This window comes from Phyllobates terribilis, unplaced genomic scaffold (assembly GCF_046119375.1).
Source record: "Phyllobates terribilis strain yellow unplaced genomic scaffold, ASM4611937v1 Scaffold_7__3_contigs__length_470593459, whole genome shotgun sequence".
Classification (NCBI taxonomy): Eukaryota; Metazoa; Chordata; class Amphibia; order Anura; family Dendrobatidae; genus Phyllobates; species Phyllobates terribilis.
The window spans coordinates 86,498,817-86,515,895 of NW_027362767.1; the positions used below are offsets into that span (position 1 = coordinate 86,498,817).

The window sequence follows — 17,079 nt, forward strand, 5'->3', positions numbered from 1 at the left end:
CAATCTAGGGAGCTGTAGTGCAAAAGCACCAGAATAGCAGAACGCAACGGCACGATGTGTGGTCTCTAAATTAAGGTAAAATCATAATAGAAAATATGGTACCACTTTTTGGCTTCTGGGATCAACCAGCGATAAGTTATCCAAAAAAACAAACTTTTAATACAAACATGAAGGGTGGAGCCCCAGCCCCTGTGATGTAGGCACAAGGGGGTGTGGACAGGTCTCTCCCTTAAGCATAAAATAGTTTGATGATGTTGGAGCAGTACTCACTGCAGGAAGCATAAGTATCATAAGCAAGGGGTTACGTTCTGCTGACCGGTAATAAGGAGAGCTCCCCTCCGGCTATACTGAATCGTCGCAGCGATCTTTAAAGAGTAAGTTTCTTCTTTAATCCTTATTAATTTGTATAACTGTATATTTTGTATTGTAATGCCTCCTTTGTAAAATCTTGTATATCTTTCTTAAACACTGCCTCCGTTCTCGATTAAATATAACATGTAATAGTTCTGTTTCTTCTGTTCTGTAATCGTGCCCTCCCTGAAGCCATATGCTACCAGAACGCAGGCGCCCGCCCAGGCCAGTATTATATTTCAAATCTGGACAGTGGTGGCAGAGAATATTAATAATTTGGCTATCGTGAATCTGACAGTGACCGTACGGACGGCATAAACACATATTCCATGCATTGGAATCCAGAGGTGTGACGCCATATGCTTACTGGTCACTTGCCGCTACCTAAGAAGTGAGTAGTCTGGATCGTGTGCTCGCGATTCCGGAACGAAACCAGTGACACAGTGACGGCACGGTGAGATATTGCGTGATCTCCCTGGTGTCGTCCCTGTTGAAGTCCCTGACATAAGGTGTTCTGGGATCCCCAGCAATCAGCTGTAATCAGGCAGCTAGTGTTCACTTCCCCTACGGTGCCATCACAAGGGAAATAAAAGGGAATAGTCTACCAGGTGAGTCAGTGGCAATAATTTTCCCAGGAATTTCCACTGGGGCAGAAATGCCGCACTAAATGAACAGTGTGATATCCGCAATAAACATTAAGACAACGTAATGATGGTTTTATAAAACACGGTGGATTTCCGTACCCTAAATGTGGCTTCTCAAATTACAGAAAAAAAGACTGCAAAGCAATATTCAGTGCCTTGTATTTTAGATATGAAAAACTTTCCATCAGAAATAATCAAGAAAATTATATTTTTCAGTAACATTCAGTAAGTTTGGACATAAGTCTGTACTTCACCTTGCTGTATGTCTACAATATTATAGAAAACAACAAAAAGGATATTATATACAAATTCTGTAAATCCAGTGGACACTAAGTGATTAAAAGACTAAAGAATATAGGCATATAAATGGTAATAAATACATTTTATTAGCTTTTGATAAAAAAAGGCTTTAAATAAAGTTTCTGTGACTTACCAAGTTTTTTTTTTAAAAAAAGAACAGAAACCTCCAATAAAGGAAAAAAAAACACAAAATTCTTCTTCAGCCTCCGCCCCCCCATACCAGTGCATTGGCCAGGCTGTGTCCATAGTGATACCATGAGGTATGACTTCAGGGGCCAAAGAGTCAAGGCCATAGTGATATTTTGAACATAGTATCATTAATGGGGTATCCCCATCTCCAATATCCTTTCCCAATATGTAGTAGGTGTAGTAATAATAATAATAATAATAATAATAATAAAAACTAATTAGCAAATACCTTAAATTAGAAATGTGCAGGGCATTGCAGTGGCTTAGTTATCCATGGGTACGACCACTCCCATAGTGACTGTTAGTTAGTTGGTAGTGGTCGTAACCATGGATACCTGAGCTACTGCAATACCTGCACATGGGGTAAGCGACATAGCGAATCAGAAGAACTATACTACATTTCTAATTGGAAGTATTTGCTACAATTATTATTATTATTATTAGTATTACACCTACTACACATTGGGATAGGATCTTGGAAATGGGAATACCCCTTTAAGTCCTGCCACAGCCAATGGATGGACACATCATTCATGGTGTGCTACCCCTATGGATTCAATGTCACAGCTGGCCTCCAAACCTAAGGGACCAATAGAAAAAAAGGGTCACATGCAGTTTCCCAAAAATCTTAAATATTAATCTGTAATTAAACCTATTGCCAAAGTGTAAAGTTCCAGACCTGTGCCCTGACATAAAGCCCCCAATAACAATAAGTCAATCATGTCACTATTGCCTTCCCACTTTGATGAATCACTGACTCTGGGAAGACTCTTGCAGAATTGTGATAGCTTGCTCATAATCCTCAATGGCTTCCTTAGCCAATCCCATTTTTCCTCTTATATCCGCTCTTAACTTGTACATCAAGGGATCTCCAGGTTGAAGAATCAAAGCTGTAAAAAACATGGTGTGTGGTGAGATCCTTAGGATTACATTGTTAAAGAGTCACTTTAAAAATGTCAAAAGCAATTATAAAGAATAGTCTCATTCCATAGGCATGTACAAAGAAATGTACGACACAAATACATAACATGGAGACAGTAGCGGAGCTACCAGAAGATGGCCAGGGCCCCGTGCTCTGAGGTGCCCACCCGGAGCCACGCTACATTTAACTGTATTGGCAAGAGCAGTGCGACGCTACAGTTAAACTGTCCAGTGAATTATACTACATGGAGCACTATGGGGAGTGCATTATACTATATGAAGGACTATGAGGTTAATAATACTATATTGAGTGTAGCATCGGCGTCTCTGCCCCTTTCTAGGCAGAGATGCCGTCCCTCTCACCTCCCCGTTCCTGGCGCGGCGTCCTCTAGCGCTTCTCTCCCCGCTGCTTCCAGCACGCGCTCCTTCCCCGGCTGTGTGCTTAGGGCGCGTATGCTCCCCCTCTCTTAAAGGGACCGCGCGAGCCGTCATAAGGAGTCCCCGGCCAATTGCCAGAGGACCTCCCATATATAAGGCACCTCCTCCAAAATGGAGGTGCCCGAGCAAAGTTGTTTGCACTGTGTCTGTTCTGTGCTTCAGCCCTTAGGTCCCGCTGCTAGCCTGACTTCTCGTCCTGCCTGCCAGCCTGTTATCTGCCCGTTACCTGCCGAGCCTGCTCACCTGGAGCGCTCACCTGTTACCTGCCTGTTACCTGCCTTGGCTATCTGTCCGCTCACCTGGGAGCATCCGCCTGCCTAGCCTGTCAGACCGCTCACCTGGGAGCGCCCACCAGTTACCTGCCTCGTCTGTCAGCCCGCTCACCTGGGAGCACCCGCCTGATACCTGCCTCATCTGTCTGCCCGTTCACCTGGGAGCACCCACCTGTTTCCTGACAGTTACCTGCCTCGTCTGTTTGCCGGCTCACCTGGGAGCGCCCACCAGTTACCTGCCAGTTACCCGCCTCGTCTGTCTGCCCGCTCACCTGGGAGCACCTGCCTGTTTCCTGCCAGCCTGCCTGGAGACCCTGCCGTCACTTGCTGTGACCACCTTCCTGGTAAACCTAAAGACTGCTACTTGCCCTGCTTTCTCGAACTGTGACCACCTGTCTGCTACAAGAGACTTCCGCCTGCTTGTCCATCCGCCATACCGGTCAGTCCCAGCCATCTGACCCGTGGGAGCCACCTGCTCTCTTACAAGGTCGTCCCCAGAGTAGCACCTGGTCCCTCAGCCCGGATCCTCCCTGGTCACGGTGTCGTTAGCTGCCGTACGACCAGGGTCGGTTCGGGTGGATACTTAGTCACGCCCCTCTGGGTCCCTCCTTGCACCTCGGCACAGAGGTTCCACCATCCGGACCCGTAACAGTTTGCTCGGGCCATGGAACCCGGTGGCACCCAAGCTCCCTCGCTCTCTGAAGTCTCCCGTCAGAGATCCCAGCAGGAGTCCATCCTGAACCACCTGCGGAATGTCAACTCCCGCCTGGACACACTGACTGCCCCACCAGCAACCACCGCTAGTCGCACGACTCGCACTCCGGCAGCGCCGCTGCCCACCAATACCATGGCATCCTGCCCCGGACCCCGGCTTACTGCACCTCCTCGTTTCGGAGGCGACTCCGCTCAAGCTCGGAGCTTTATAAACCAGTGCACCCTGCACTTTGAACTCTTGGCTCACCAGTTTATCTCCGACCGGGCCAAAGTGGCATTCATCAAGTCCCATCTCACTGGGGAGGCACAAGCATGGCTTAACCCCCTGTGGGAGAGAGAGGACCCCCTGGTGTCCGACCTGTCGTCTTTCCTCACTGCTTTCCGGAGAGTCTTCGATGAAAAGGGACGAAAGACCTCATCTGCCTCCTGTCTGCTATGTCTCCGCCAAGGGAGTCTCACCGTGGGCCAATATGCCATTCGGTTCCGCACCCTCGCTTCTGAGCTTGCCTGGGATAACGAGGCCCTGGTGTTCGTCTTCTGGGAGGGTCTTTCCGGTCGGATTAAAGATGAGCTCGCCGGTCGGGACATTCCTACCACCCTGGATGACCAGGTGTCGCTGGCTAACCGGATTGACATCCGGTTTCAAGAACGCACCAAAGAGACCACCCGTGAGAGAAGGTTTCCCCGCCTAGCTCCTACTTTCCAGAGACCTGTCTCCTCTTCTGTCACTCCCCGGGCACTCACCCGAGCCCATGCAGATCGACCAGACCAAGATGGTCAAATCTCGCCAAGAGTCACGCCGAGCCGAGGGGAGCTGTTTCTATTGTGGCAGTAAGGAGCACCTGATCCGTTCCTGCCCGGAGAGGCCGGTAAACTCCAGTGTCTAAGACTGCTCGGAGAGGTCGCCCTAGACAAAAGTAAGTCCTCTCCAACCCTGACTTTGTCTGTATCTATCTCCTGGGGAAAGAACTGTCACTTTGAACTCACCCACCTGGATTCTGGATCCGCTGGAAACCTCATCTCCCAATCCCTGGTTGAGAAATACCATATTCCCACCAAGTCTCTGGCTGAACCTTTGTCAGTCGCCTCCGTGGATGGAAGACTCCTTCCGGTGACCATCCGGCTCGTCACGGAACTCATAACCCTGCAGGTGGGAATGCTGCACTCTGAGGTAATCTCCTTCCATGTGTTGCCCGGACTCTCCCACTCCCTATTGCTAGGTCTACCTTGGCTCCAGACACATGAACCCGTGTTGAACTGGCATTCCGGTAAAGTACTCCGGTGGGGCCCGCTCTGCCATAAGACCTGCTTGGTTCCGGTTCGTCCTGTTCGCCCTCCACCTACACCAGCTAATTTACCCGGTCATCCGGCTCCTTACTGGACTTATGCTGACATCTTCGGTAAAAAGGAAGCAGAGACATTGCCACCTCATAGGCCATATGATTGCCCGATCGACCTGGTACCTGGCGCCACTCCACCTCGTGGGCGTATTTATCCGTTGTCTGCGGCTGAAACCCGGGCCATGTCTGAGTACATAGAGGAGAATATGGCCAGGGGATTCATCCGGAAGTCTACTTCCCCGGCTGGAGCCGGATTCTTCTTTGTCAAGAAAAAGGATGGCTCGCTACGACCCTGTATTGACTATAGAGGTCTCAATCAGATCACAGTTAAAAATAAATACCCCCTTCCGCTCATCTCTGAGTTATTTGATCGCCTTAAAGGCGCCAGGATCTTTTCCAAGCTGGATCTACGTGGAGAGTATAGCCTGGTCCGTATCCGTCAAGGAGACGAGTGGAAAACGGCATTTAATACCCGGGACGGACACTATGAGTACCGTGTGATGCCCTTCGGCCTCTGCAATGCTCCCGCCGTCTTCCAAGAACTGGTCAATGACATCTTCCGTGACCTTCTTTACTCCTGCGTGGTGGCATACCTGGACAACATCTTGGTCTTCTCTCCGGATCTTCCCACACACCGGAGGGATGTTCGTCAGGTCCTGCTTAGGCTCAGGCAGAACCACCTCTATGCTAAATACGAGAAGTGCCTTTTTGAGCAGACCTCTCTTCCATTCCTGGGCTATGTTATCTCCCAGACAGGCTTGCGAATGGATCCCGAGAAGCTCTCTGCTGTCCTAAAGTGGCCCCGTCCGGATGGCTTGAAGGCGATACAGCGATTCCTGGGCTTCGCTAATTACTATCGTCTCTTCATTCCTCAATTCTCGTCTCGGACTGCTCCCATATCTGCGCTCACCCGTAAGGGAGCAAATCCCAAGGTATGGCCACCCGAAGCTGAGGAGGCCTTCCTTTCCCTGAAGCAAGCCTTCTCCTCTGCCCCTGTGCTGCACCGTCCGGATTGCAACAAACAGTTCTACCTGGAGGTTGATGCTTCCTCCTCTGGAGCCGGAGCGGTGCTCACCCAAAAGTCTTCATCCGGGAGAATGGTAACCTGCGGCTTTTTCTCCAAAATCTTCTCCTCCTCTGAGCACAATTACTGCATAGGAGACCGAGAACTGCTGGCCATCAAATTGGCACTGGAAGAGTGGCGCTATCAGCTTGAAGGGGCTCTATACCCGGTGATCATCTACACGGATCACAAAAACCTGGCATATCTCCAAAATGCCCAGAGACTTAATCGACGTCAGGCCCTGTGGTTTTTGTTTTTTGCCCGCTTCGATTTCATCCTTCATTTTCGCCCGGCGGACAAGAATGTCAAAGCTGATGCCTTGTCCCGATCCTTCCTGTCCTCCAACCAAGAGGAGGAGCCTATGCACATTATCGACCCCTCCAAGGTGATGAATGTGTCCCCCTTGGATTTGACTCGTCTTCCACCCGGCAAGAAATTCGTGGCAGCTCCTGACCGTGAGAAGGTTCTTCGCTGGGGTCATTCTTCTAAACTAGCTGGCCATGCCGGTCAAAAGAAGACCTTCCTACTCATTTCCCGGCATTACTGGTGGTCTACCCTGCGTAAGGATGTGGTAGACTTCGTCTCTGCCTGTTCATCTTGTGGCCGCAACAAAGTTCCCAGACACTTACCAGCTGGTTATCTCCTGCCGCTTCCCATACCTGTTGACCCGTGGCAACACATTGCTATGGACTTCATTACCGATCTCCCTGTTTCTGCCGGGTGTACTGTCATTTGGGTGGTCGCGGACCGCTTTTCTAAAATGGCCCACTTCATTCCCCTGCCTGGTCTCCCGTCTGCACCTGAGCTGGTTAAGGACTTTATCCGCCATATCTTCCGTCTCCATGGCCTACCCCTCCACATCGTGTCGGATCGAGGGGTTCAGTTCACCTCACGCTTCTGGAGAGCCACATGTAAACTGCTGGACGTCACCCTGGATTTCTTCTCCGCTTACCACCCTCAGTCCAATGGTCAAGTGGAGCGGATCAATCAGATCCTTACCAGCTATCTCCGGCACTTTGTTAATGCCCACCATTCTGATTGGGTGGACCTCCTTCCTTGGGCCGAATTCTCTTATAATAACCACGAGAGCTAATCCTCTTCCAAGTCCCCGTTCTTTATTGTCTATGGCCAGCACCCCCGGATTCCGTTTCCCGTCTCCGCCTCAGTGGACAACCCTGCCGCACAGTCTCTTGTCAGCGAGTTTTCTACCATTTGGGAGAGTACTAGGTCCGCACTTCTTCAGTCCTCCGAGCGGATGAAGAGATATGCTGATAAGAGACGTCTGGATCTGCCTCAATTCCGTCCGGGAGACAAGGTTTGGCTCTCCTCCAAACATGTACGGCTCAAGATACCCTCCTACAAGTTAGGTCCTCGCTTCATCGGCCCTTTCGAAATCCTCAGGCAAATTAATCCAGTGGCCTACAAATTAAAACTCCCGGCCACCTTACGGATTCCCAACTCCTTCCACGTATCTCTCCTCAAACCCGTTGTCTTTAACTCTTTTTCCAACAATCCAGGTACTCCCCCTGCTCCGGTTTCCGCTGAAGACGTCTTTGAGGTAGAGAGTATTCTGGCTACCAAGAGGGTAAGAGGAAAGACCTTTTTTTCTGGTAGATTGGAAGGGGTTTGGTCCTGAGGAGAGAACTTGGGAACCCAGGGAGAACATCAACACCCCGCTTTTCCTTGAAAAATGTCTTTCTGGCCTAAAAAAGAGGGGGCCTAAAGGGGGGGGGGTACTGTAGCATCGGCGTCTCTGCCCCTTGCTAGGCAGAGACGCCGTCCCTCTCACCTCCCCGCTCCTGGCGCGGCGTCCTCTAGCGCTTCTCTCCCCGCTGCTTCCGGCACGCGCTCCTTCCCCGGCTGTGTGCTTAGGGCGCGCGTGCTCCCCCTCTCTTAAAGGGACCGCGCGCGCCGTCCTAAGGAGTCCCCGGCCAATTGCCGGAGGACCACCCATATATAAGGCACCTCCTCCAAAATGGAGGTGCCCGAGCAAAGTTGTTTGCACTGTGTCTGTTCTGTGCTTCAGCCCTCAGGTCCCGCTGCTAGCCTGACTTCTCGTCCTGCCTGCCAGCCTGTTATCTGCCCGTTACCTGCCGAGCCTGCTCACCTGGAGCGCTCACCTGTTACCTGCCTGTTACCTGCCTTGGATATCTGTCCACTCACCTGGGAGCATCCGCCTGCCTGGCCTGTCAGACCGCTCACCTGGGAGCGCCCACCAGTTACCTGCCAGTTACCTGCCTCGTCTGTCAGCCCGCTCACCTGGGAGCACCCGCCTGATACCTGCCTCGTCTGTCTGCCCGTTCACCTGGGAGCGCTCACCTGTTTCCTGAAAGTTACCTGCCTCGTCTGTTTGCCGGCTCACCTGGGAGCGCCCACCAGTTACCTGCCAGTTACCCGCCTCGTCTGTCTGCCCACTCACCTGGGAGCACCTGCCTGTTTCCTGCCAGCCTGCCTGGAGACCCTGCCGTCACTTGCTGTGACCACCTTCCTGGTAAACCTAAAGACTGCTACTTGCCCTGCTTTCTCGAACTGTGACCCCCTGTCTGCTACCAGAGACTTCCGCCTGCTTGCCGTGTCCATCCGCCATACCGGTCAGTCCCAGCCATCTGACCCGTGGGAGCCACCTGTTCTCTTACAAGGTCATCCCCAGAGTAGCACCTGGTCCCTCAGCCCAGATCCTCCCTGGTCACGGTGTCGTTAGCTGCCGTACGACCAGGGTCGGTTCGGGTGGATACTTAGTCACGCCCCTCTGGGTCCCTCCTTGCACCTCGGCACAGAGGTTCCACCACCCGGACCCGTAACATTGAGGCCTATGGGGAGTGCATTATACTATATAGAGGCTTATGGGGAGTGCATTATACTATATGAAGGACTATGGGGAGTGCATTTTACTGTATGGAGGCCTATGGGGAGTGCATTATACTATATGAAGGCTATTTAGGGGCCATCATACAGTGTGGTTATTATAGTGAGGAGGCCATCATATAGTGTGGGAGCTAATGTGGGGTATTTGTACAGTGTGGCGGCCATTATACAGTGTTGGGGCCATCAGTTTGGGGGCTACTAAGGTGTCAGTATACTGTGTGGGGGGTATTATACAGTGTGGGAGCATTATACTGTAGACGCACCCCAAATTTTAGGGTGGAAAATAGGAAAAAAAATATTTTTTATAAGAAAATTTTATAGTCTGAATAGGTATCTTACCTGGGGGGGGGCGGGGGGCGGTGGTGGAGCTGGGGTCACAGGAGGCAGGGTCCTTCAGTAAAACCGGCGGAAGTGGAGGCATGCTGGTACCTGGTGGCTGGGGGCCTGGGGTGCTGGGGGCCTGGTGCTGGTGGCCTGGCCTGGGGTGCTGGGGGCCTGGTGCCGGTGTATTGCTGTGGTGGTGGAGCAGGATCGCAGGGCGGTGGCGGAACAAGAGGTGAGGCGGGATGGTATCTGGCTGGGGGCTGGGCCTGGCCGGTTACCAGGGCCGGTGTATTGCTGTGAGCGGAGTTTGCAGAGCAGAGTGAGCGGCTTCCGGTGGCCGCGGCCATGTTCCTGAAGCTGTGCTCTACAGGAAAATGGCCGCCGACTCGGCAGAGCGCATGCACCGGCTCCGGTGGCCATTTTCCTGTAGAGCACAGCTTCAGGAACATGGCCGTGGCCACCAGAAGCTGCTCACTCTGCTCTGCAAACTCCGCTCACAGCAATACACCGGCACCGGTACCTGGCCAGGCCCGGCCCCCAGCCAGATACTGGCTTGTCTCACCTCTTCTTCCGCCGCCGCCCTGCGATCCCGCTCCATCACCACCAGTAAGTTGCGTTCGGACCATAAGACGCACCCCCCACACAGTACCACACAGCAGGTGCAGCAATAGGGACATGGCAGCAGCGGCTCAGTATTGGGATATCAGCAGGCTGAGGAGTTTGTGCAGGTTGGGAATAGATGGAGACGGTGCTGGAAATGTGAGAAGTCAAATGTGTCTTTGTTGTAATCTCTGTAGATGAGTCCTGACTGGAAGAAGTTGTCATGTCAGTCTGGGCCAGATGGAAAAGAAGGGAAAAGTGAAGGACTCCATCAGAAAGAACATCACCTGTAAGGTACTGTGTATAACTGTACTGTAAAATCTTAGATTTTCTGCAGGACTGGTATCTACCACTATATGGTCACCATACGGTGGTAATATCAGAGCTGGTCTTTGTATATAGATTATTTTTAGTAACAGCTGGGTCATCTGCTGAGGTTCTCCTACATCCACTATTAGGGTGCGCCACCATAGTTGTAATCAGGGTTACCTGGTTAAGGACCCAATCAGCAGTTTCTACACCCCCCCACCCTCCAACGAACCAAAACCCCTAGGTACCCCGGTGCATAGAGAGATACTATACATGCGTAAGCTTAAGCCCCATCTGTGCAGAATGCTTGTATAAACAGAACCGTAGTCACAATCATGCTGTAAAAACTAGCACGACATTTGTGTATCATTTTTATAATACACTCAACATTGGAAATTGAAACACCAAGAAAAAGTAATTGGAATCACAGTATGGATAGACATGTTAATGGTATTGAGACGATGAACAAATGGAAGCAAAATTTTCAAAACCTCTCGCTTTATTCAATATTCAGTATTTCAGCGCCAAGTGCAGAAATCCCCGCTCTTACACCAACCTTGGCTGCTATTAGTGAGGTTATTAATGGTTGTCTGGTGAATGTTCTGCCGCGCTGAATGCACTTGGGCAAATCAAGATCTGCTGCTGGCAGCTCCCATTGTTATAGCCGGCCAAAGATGTCACAGATGTGCTCAATGGGAGACAAGTCCACAGACGCTGCAGGCCAAGGTAGCTCGTCCCTGAGATTATGGTTTGGGGTGGTACAATGTACGGTAGGTGAACCCCTCAAGTCTTCATTCCAGGTACACTAACAGCTCGGTGTTACATTAATTCGGTCATGTCATCAATGGTACGGCCATTTCTCCAAAGAGTCCCAGGCCGCATGTGGCTCGTACTCCTATAAATGGCCTGCGTGGCCTAAATGTGCTATTATTGCCAGCATGCCAAGGCGTGTAACTGCAGATATTTATGCACATAGCACTCATACGCGATACTGAATAAACTGAGATGTTTTGAAAATATAGTTTAGATTTTTTTCATTATTTGCATATCATTATCATGTCTATAAATCCTAGGATTTTCATAATTTCATGGCTCCTCCTTCTTGGTGTTGCAGTTTCAATGTAGTTTTGCAGTCTTAAAGTGAAGGAAGTCCACAACGAACTACCTATCTGATTACCTAGAGCATCATGTATTATTTGTATGGAGTAGAAAATAGCAGGATTTAGAAAATGTCCTATGCCGGCTGACAGTGAGGATATAGGGAATACGTAATTCCAAGCTGCTTCTTTTTCTAATGTCCCAGCCTATAACAGGAATAATTCCCACTATAGAGGAGAGAAAGATGGTTGAATTGTTCTCGCTTTCTTTTTTATTTAAGTCAATGAAAAGTAAATCTCTATTTTAGTTTAAGCCAGAAGCATAGGAGTCAATACTATAGGACTATACGTAGGACTATCAAACCATTATCACATAATGTATGGTCTCAAAATAAGCTCCTTATCTCATGATGACCTTCTCAGAAATCAAGCCACTATCTGAAACCTTGTAAAATGTGCTTTGTTAACAAGGGTAGACGATATGAATGTGGTACCTTGAGTTATGTCACTTTCAGCTTGCTGGTATTGATGTAAAGTGTTATGTAGAGTAGCACGATTGAAGTATGCCACAGAAGATACAGGACACAGGTCTATGACCGTATGGAAATCCTCCAGTGCTTCTCGTTCATCATTTAAGAGCATATTTGTGATCCCACGGTTCAGAACAGCAGATTCATTATCAGGGTCCAATTCAATAGCTTGAGAATAGTATTCTTTAGCCTGCGATGTATACAAAGGAATGTACGATTAACAATGAGCAACTTCAAGTGAAACAACAAAATTATTCAAATCACTCAATGAAGTTGAAGGGAACAGATGTATGTGGGCAAAGTCACAATTACATCTGAAATGTATGGTAAAATAAGAAAGTGCCTGCTAATGTAATGTAACAACAGAGGTATATTGTAAGGATGATAGGTCTGACCAGAGCAGATGGAAATCAATGACTTTATACAGGAAGTAATGTCTCTTCTAAACAATGGTGTAATATGTCCTGTATATATTTGTTTAAGGTACCATTACAAATGGTCAAAAACCTACAAAGCAAATTGGCATAAAAATCAGACTAGAAACATAAAACTCAGAAAAAAACAGTGCAGGTAGTTATTTCATTTCAGGGTCAAAGGTATAAAAGCCTGAGAAATATATTGACACATCTTATATTAGGACACCCTCTGCAAATAAGCAAAGAGTCTTTGTTTACAGCCAGTATCTGATAATGTGTAAAACCAGGTCTACCTCCAGCCCTATGGCCCACACTAGCGCATGTTAATATCTTCGAAAACTAAAATTGTTACTATGTCACTCGTTTGCTACATATATTATTTCCCTATAATTCTATGGTACAGTGTGAGGAGAATTGACCCAAGGCTCACACACTGCACAATACCTGTCTGAAATTCCTCTATGAAAATATATTAAAGAAGATGTCCACTAATCGGACAACATCTTCTGAATTACTATATTCCCCCATGTAAAAAAAAAAAAAATCAGCTTGTACTCACCTCTGGCGCCAGGTCTCCCGGAGCTCATGTAATGTTGTTATGCCAAGTAAGCCAGTCAGTGGCCGCTTTCCTCTCACTTCTTTTGGATGTAACTGACATTCGGAGAAAGTCAGAGAGCACTCGCAGTTCTTACTTCTTCCAGATATTAGTTTCTTCTGAAGAAAGTGAAAGTGAAGCAGCCGTTGATTGGCTGCAGGGCTCATGTGACATAACGTCAAGCAAGCCCTGGGAGACGGAGCTGGAAGTCAGTACAAGCTGATTTTTAGTTTACATAGGGGAATATAGTATTAGAAAAGGAGTTGTCAGAGTAGTGGATAACTTCTTTAATTTCTTAAATTATAAACATGTATTTATGCAGGATATCCAGTGAGCAAGAGATGGTACATTATTTTCTTTAGCCTGGAACATGATCTCATGTAAAAAGGTGGAATTAGCTGCTGATAAGTGAGGTAGGTCAAAAAGAGCCTGAAAGTAGCATCTAGGATCCAGTAACACTGGATTACCCATGAGGTCCTTTAGAAACTGAATAACTTGAGCCCAGAAGGTCTGTATTTGTAGCCAGTTCCACAGCAAGTTTCCACAGCAAGTGAAAAAAGGTACCCAATGTTTGACCACATTTTGGACAGATGTCTAGATAAGTAGTAGAAATACAGGCTAGTCTCCTTGTTGTGAAGTATGCTCTATATATAATAAATAGTTCACACGCTCTGGTACATTAAGAATGTCCTCCAAGTCTTCTTCATCTACTGTATATTTCCCAGGTCCTGCTCCCAGTTGGACTTACAATGGGCTACTACGTAAAATTGACTTTTGACAATTAAACAGCTCTAAAACGTTCATATCATTCCTTTGAGGTTACCCTTCATCAGTATAGAAGAAACTGAGAAGTCAGCAACTTCCAGAGAATCCTGACTGAACTGCGTGTTACAGGCATGTATATATGGAAATAGCATTCAGTTAGGAAGATTAAACTCCTCCATTAGAGTCAGGAATGTCTTATGCCCAGACTGTGAATAGATATTTTCTAGGTAGATTATCCCCTCGCTTATCCAAAATGACTGATCCGGGAGACTGAGAAATTCAGGGAGGCTAGTACTAAACCATAGAGGTGTGAATTTGTAAACATTGGGTGTTTCATAAAGACGCATTGTAGAGCATCATAACTGTCTAGCTTGGTGTAGAATATAATTTGGCTAAACTGGAGATACATGATGTATAGTTTAGAGAAATATCATATGCATGGGATCTGGGTGTAATGCACACGCCCGGACTGACTGGCGTGTGCGTGTTTATATAGTGATTCCACTGTGCAATGAACCGGAGAGTGCCTGGAGGGGCGTAACTAAGTATCAGCCCGATCCGACCAAGGTCGCACGACGGCATACGACGCCAGTGCACCAGGGAGGAACCGAGCAGAGGAACCAGGGTCTACTCCAGGTCAGACTCCGGACACGGCTGTTAACCCACACCGGGGAATAAAGGAACAGGCAGACTAGAGCGCAGGCTGGGTAGGGTCCAGTACAGACTGGGAGACAAATTCGAAATCGCAGCCGCGGTGGACAGGGCAGAGCAAAGCGAAAACCGCAGCCGCGGTGGACAGGGCTGAGCAAAGCGAAAACAGCAGCCGCGGTGGACAGGGCTGAGCAAAGCGAAAACCGCAGACGCGGTGGACAGAGCTGAGCAAAGCGAAAACCGCAGACGCGGTGGACAGAGCTGAGCAAAGCGAAAACCGCAGACGCGGTGGACAGAGCTGAGCAAAGCGAAAACCGCAGACGCGGTGGACAGAGCTGAGCAAAGCGAAAACCGCAGACGCGGTGGACAGAGCTGAGCAAAGCGAAAACCGCAGACGTGGTGGACAGAGCTGAGCAAAGCGAAAACCGCAGACGCGGTGGACAGAGCTGAGCAAAGCGAAAACCGCAGACGCGGTGGACAGAGCTGGGCAAAGCGAAAACCGCAGACGCGGTGGACAGAGCTGAGCAAAGCGAAAACCGCAGACGCGGTGGACAAAGCTGAGCAAAGCGAAAACCGCAGACGCGGTGGACAGAGCTGAGCAAAGCGAAAACCGCAGACGCGGTGGACAGAGCTGAGCAAAGCGAAAACCGCAGACGCGGTGGACAGAGCTGAGTAAAGCGAAAACCGCAGACGCGGTGGACAGAGCTGAGCAAAGCGAAAACCGCAGACGCGGTGGACAGAGCTGAGCAAAGCGAAAACCGCAGACGCGGTGGACAGAGCTGAGCAAAGCGAAAACCGCAGACGCGGTGGACAGAGCTGAGCAAAGCGAAAACCGCAGACGCGGTGGACAGAGCTGAGCAAAGCGAAAACCGCAGACGCGGTGGACAGAGCTGAGCAAAGCGAAAACCGCAGACGCGGTGGACAGAGCTGAGCAAAGCGAAAACCGCAGACGCGGTGGACAGAGCTGAGCAAAGCGAAAACCGCAGACGCGGTGGACAGAGCTGAGCAAAGCGAAAACCGCAGACGCGGTGGACAGAGCTGAGCAAAGCGAAAACCGCAGACGCGGTGGACAGAGCTGAGCAAAGCGAAAACCGCAGACGCGGTGGACAGAGCTGAGCAAAGCGAAAACCGCAGACGCGGTGTACAGAGCTGAGCAAAGCGAAAACCGCAGACGCGGTGGACAGAGCTGAGCAAAGCGAAAACCACAGACGCGGTGGGGACAGGGCTCTGTACACACGGAACAGACTAGAAGGGAAAGGCAGAACCAGATACCCACAGGGTACTTGCAGAGAAGTAGCGAGTGGACCACAAACTCACTAACGGAAGTACAGTGACAATGAGCAGGAGTTAGGTACGAGTTCAGACTCTGCAGAAAAAGGGAAAGTACGGACATAGAGAAAAACAAAACAGGCTAGGAGAGTATTCAGACAAGAACAGACACAGCAGCAAGATACAGGAGCGGGTTCACACAGGCCTGGAAATACAGCCTCCAGGATAGGCAGAAGACAACAGGCTAGAAGATAATACAGACAGGACACAGTTCAGACACGGGAACTGATACCGAAGGCAGGAAACATAAACGGGACCTGGCATATCAGTGACCAAAGGCCAACTGACAGAACACAATGCTCAGGCAGGGATTCATTGGAGCAGCTGGGTTAAATACCAGATGGCAGACAGCAATAGGCTGAGGACGCACAAGGGGTGTGTCTGCAGCAGGTACAAAAAGCAGGAAGTGATCGGGCGCCGCCCTTAAGCAGCAGACACAGAGGCAAACAAACAGCATGGAGGGAAGCCAGGCTAGCAAACTGGACTGGAGATCAAGTGCACGCTCTTGCACAGTGGGAGATGGACCACTATGAAAGGACGCCGCCAGGTATGTTACAGTACCCCCCCCCTTACGCCCCCTCTTCTTCAGGCCTGCCAGAATGTTCCGCAGGGAATTCGAGGGCCAATCCTTTACTTCAAGGAGATCACTTCCACTGTCCACCGGAAAAACTGGTCTCCTCTGGTTAGCTAGGATGCTACCTCCTATCCAGCCATCCTCAGCAACAGACGAAACGGGTGGAGTACCAGGAATAGCACACAAGGAAGTCTCTCTCCACTTATTATCAGGTAGCACCCCAGAGGGTTCAGGAGACAACTGAAAGCCCTCCGACGGGTTGGAGGGGTGCAGAGACTCGAGGGTAACCTCTGCTTCGGGGTACATCTTGTCAAGCTCACAGGATGAAATGGGCGAGGTATCAGGTACAAGGTGTAGAAAAGTCACTGTCTCTTTGTTATCAGGTGGTACCCCGGAGGATTCAGGAAACAACTGGGGGTCCTCCGCCGGGTCGGAAGAGTGCAGAGACTCGGGAGTAACCTCTGCTTCGGAGTACACTAGGTTGGACTCACTGGACGAAGCGAGCAAGGTATCAGGTACAGAGTATAGGAGAGTCTCTGTCCTTTCGCTACCAGGTAGCACCCCGAAGGGCTCAGGAGACAACTGGAGGTCCTCTGCCAGGTCGGAGGAGTGAAGAGACTCATGGGTAACCTCTGCTTCGGAGTACACTAGGTCGGACTCACTGGATGAAGCAGCCAAGGTGTCAGGTACCGAGTATAGGAAAGTCTCTGTCCATTCGCTACCAGGTAGCACCCCGAAGGGTTCAAGAGACAACTGGAGATCCTCCGCCTGATCGGAGGGGTGTAGAGACTC

The 17,079-nt window shown here is 49.7% G+C and overlaps 1 protein-coding gene across 4 annotated transcripts in view; it reads right to left on the bottom strand.

Moving 5' to 3' along the window:
• Positions 1 to 1,671: 1,671 nt before the first annotated feature.
• Positions 1,672 to 17,079, bottom strand: part of TTC6 (tetratricopeptide repeat domain 6) — a 196,986-nt gene continuing 181,578 nt past the window's right edge. For all 4 annotated transcript variants that reach the window (XM_073638931.1, XM_073638932.1, XM_073638933.1 and 1 more), the window contains 2 exons: positions 11,922 to 12,147; positions 1,672 to 2,374 (listed from right to left, as the gene is read on the bottom strand). In XM_073638931.1, coding sequence (XP_073495032.1) covers positions 2,235 to 2,374; positions 11,922 to 12,147 — 366 coding nt within the window. In that variant the 3' untranslated portion in view covers positions 1,672 to 2,234. The remainder of the gene's footprint in view (positions 2,375 to 11,921; positions 12,148 to 17,079) is intronic.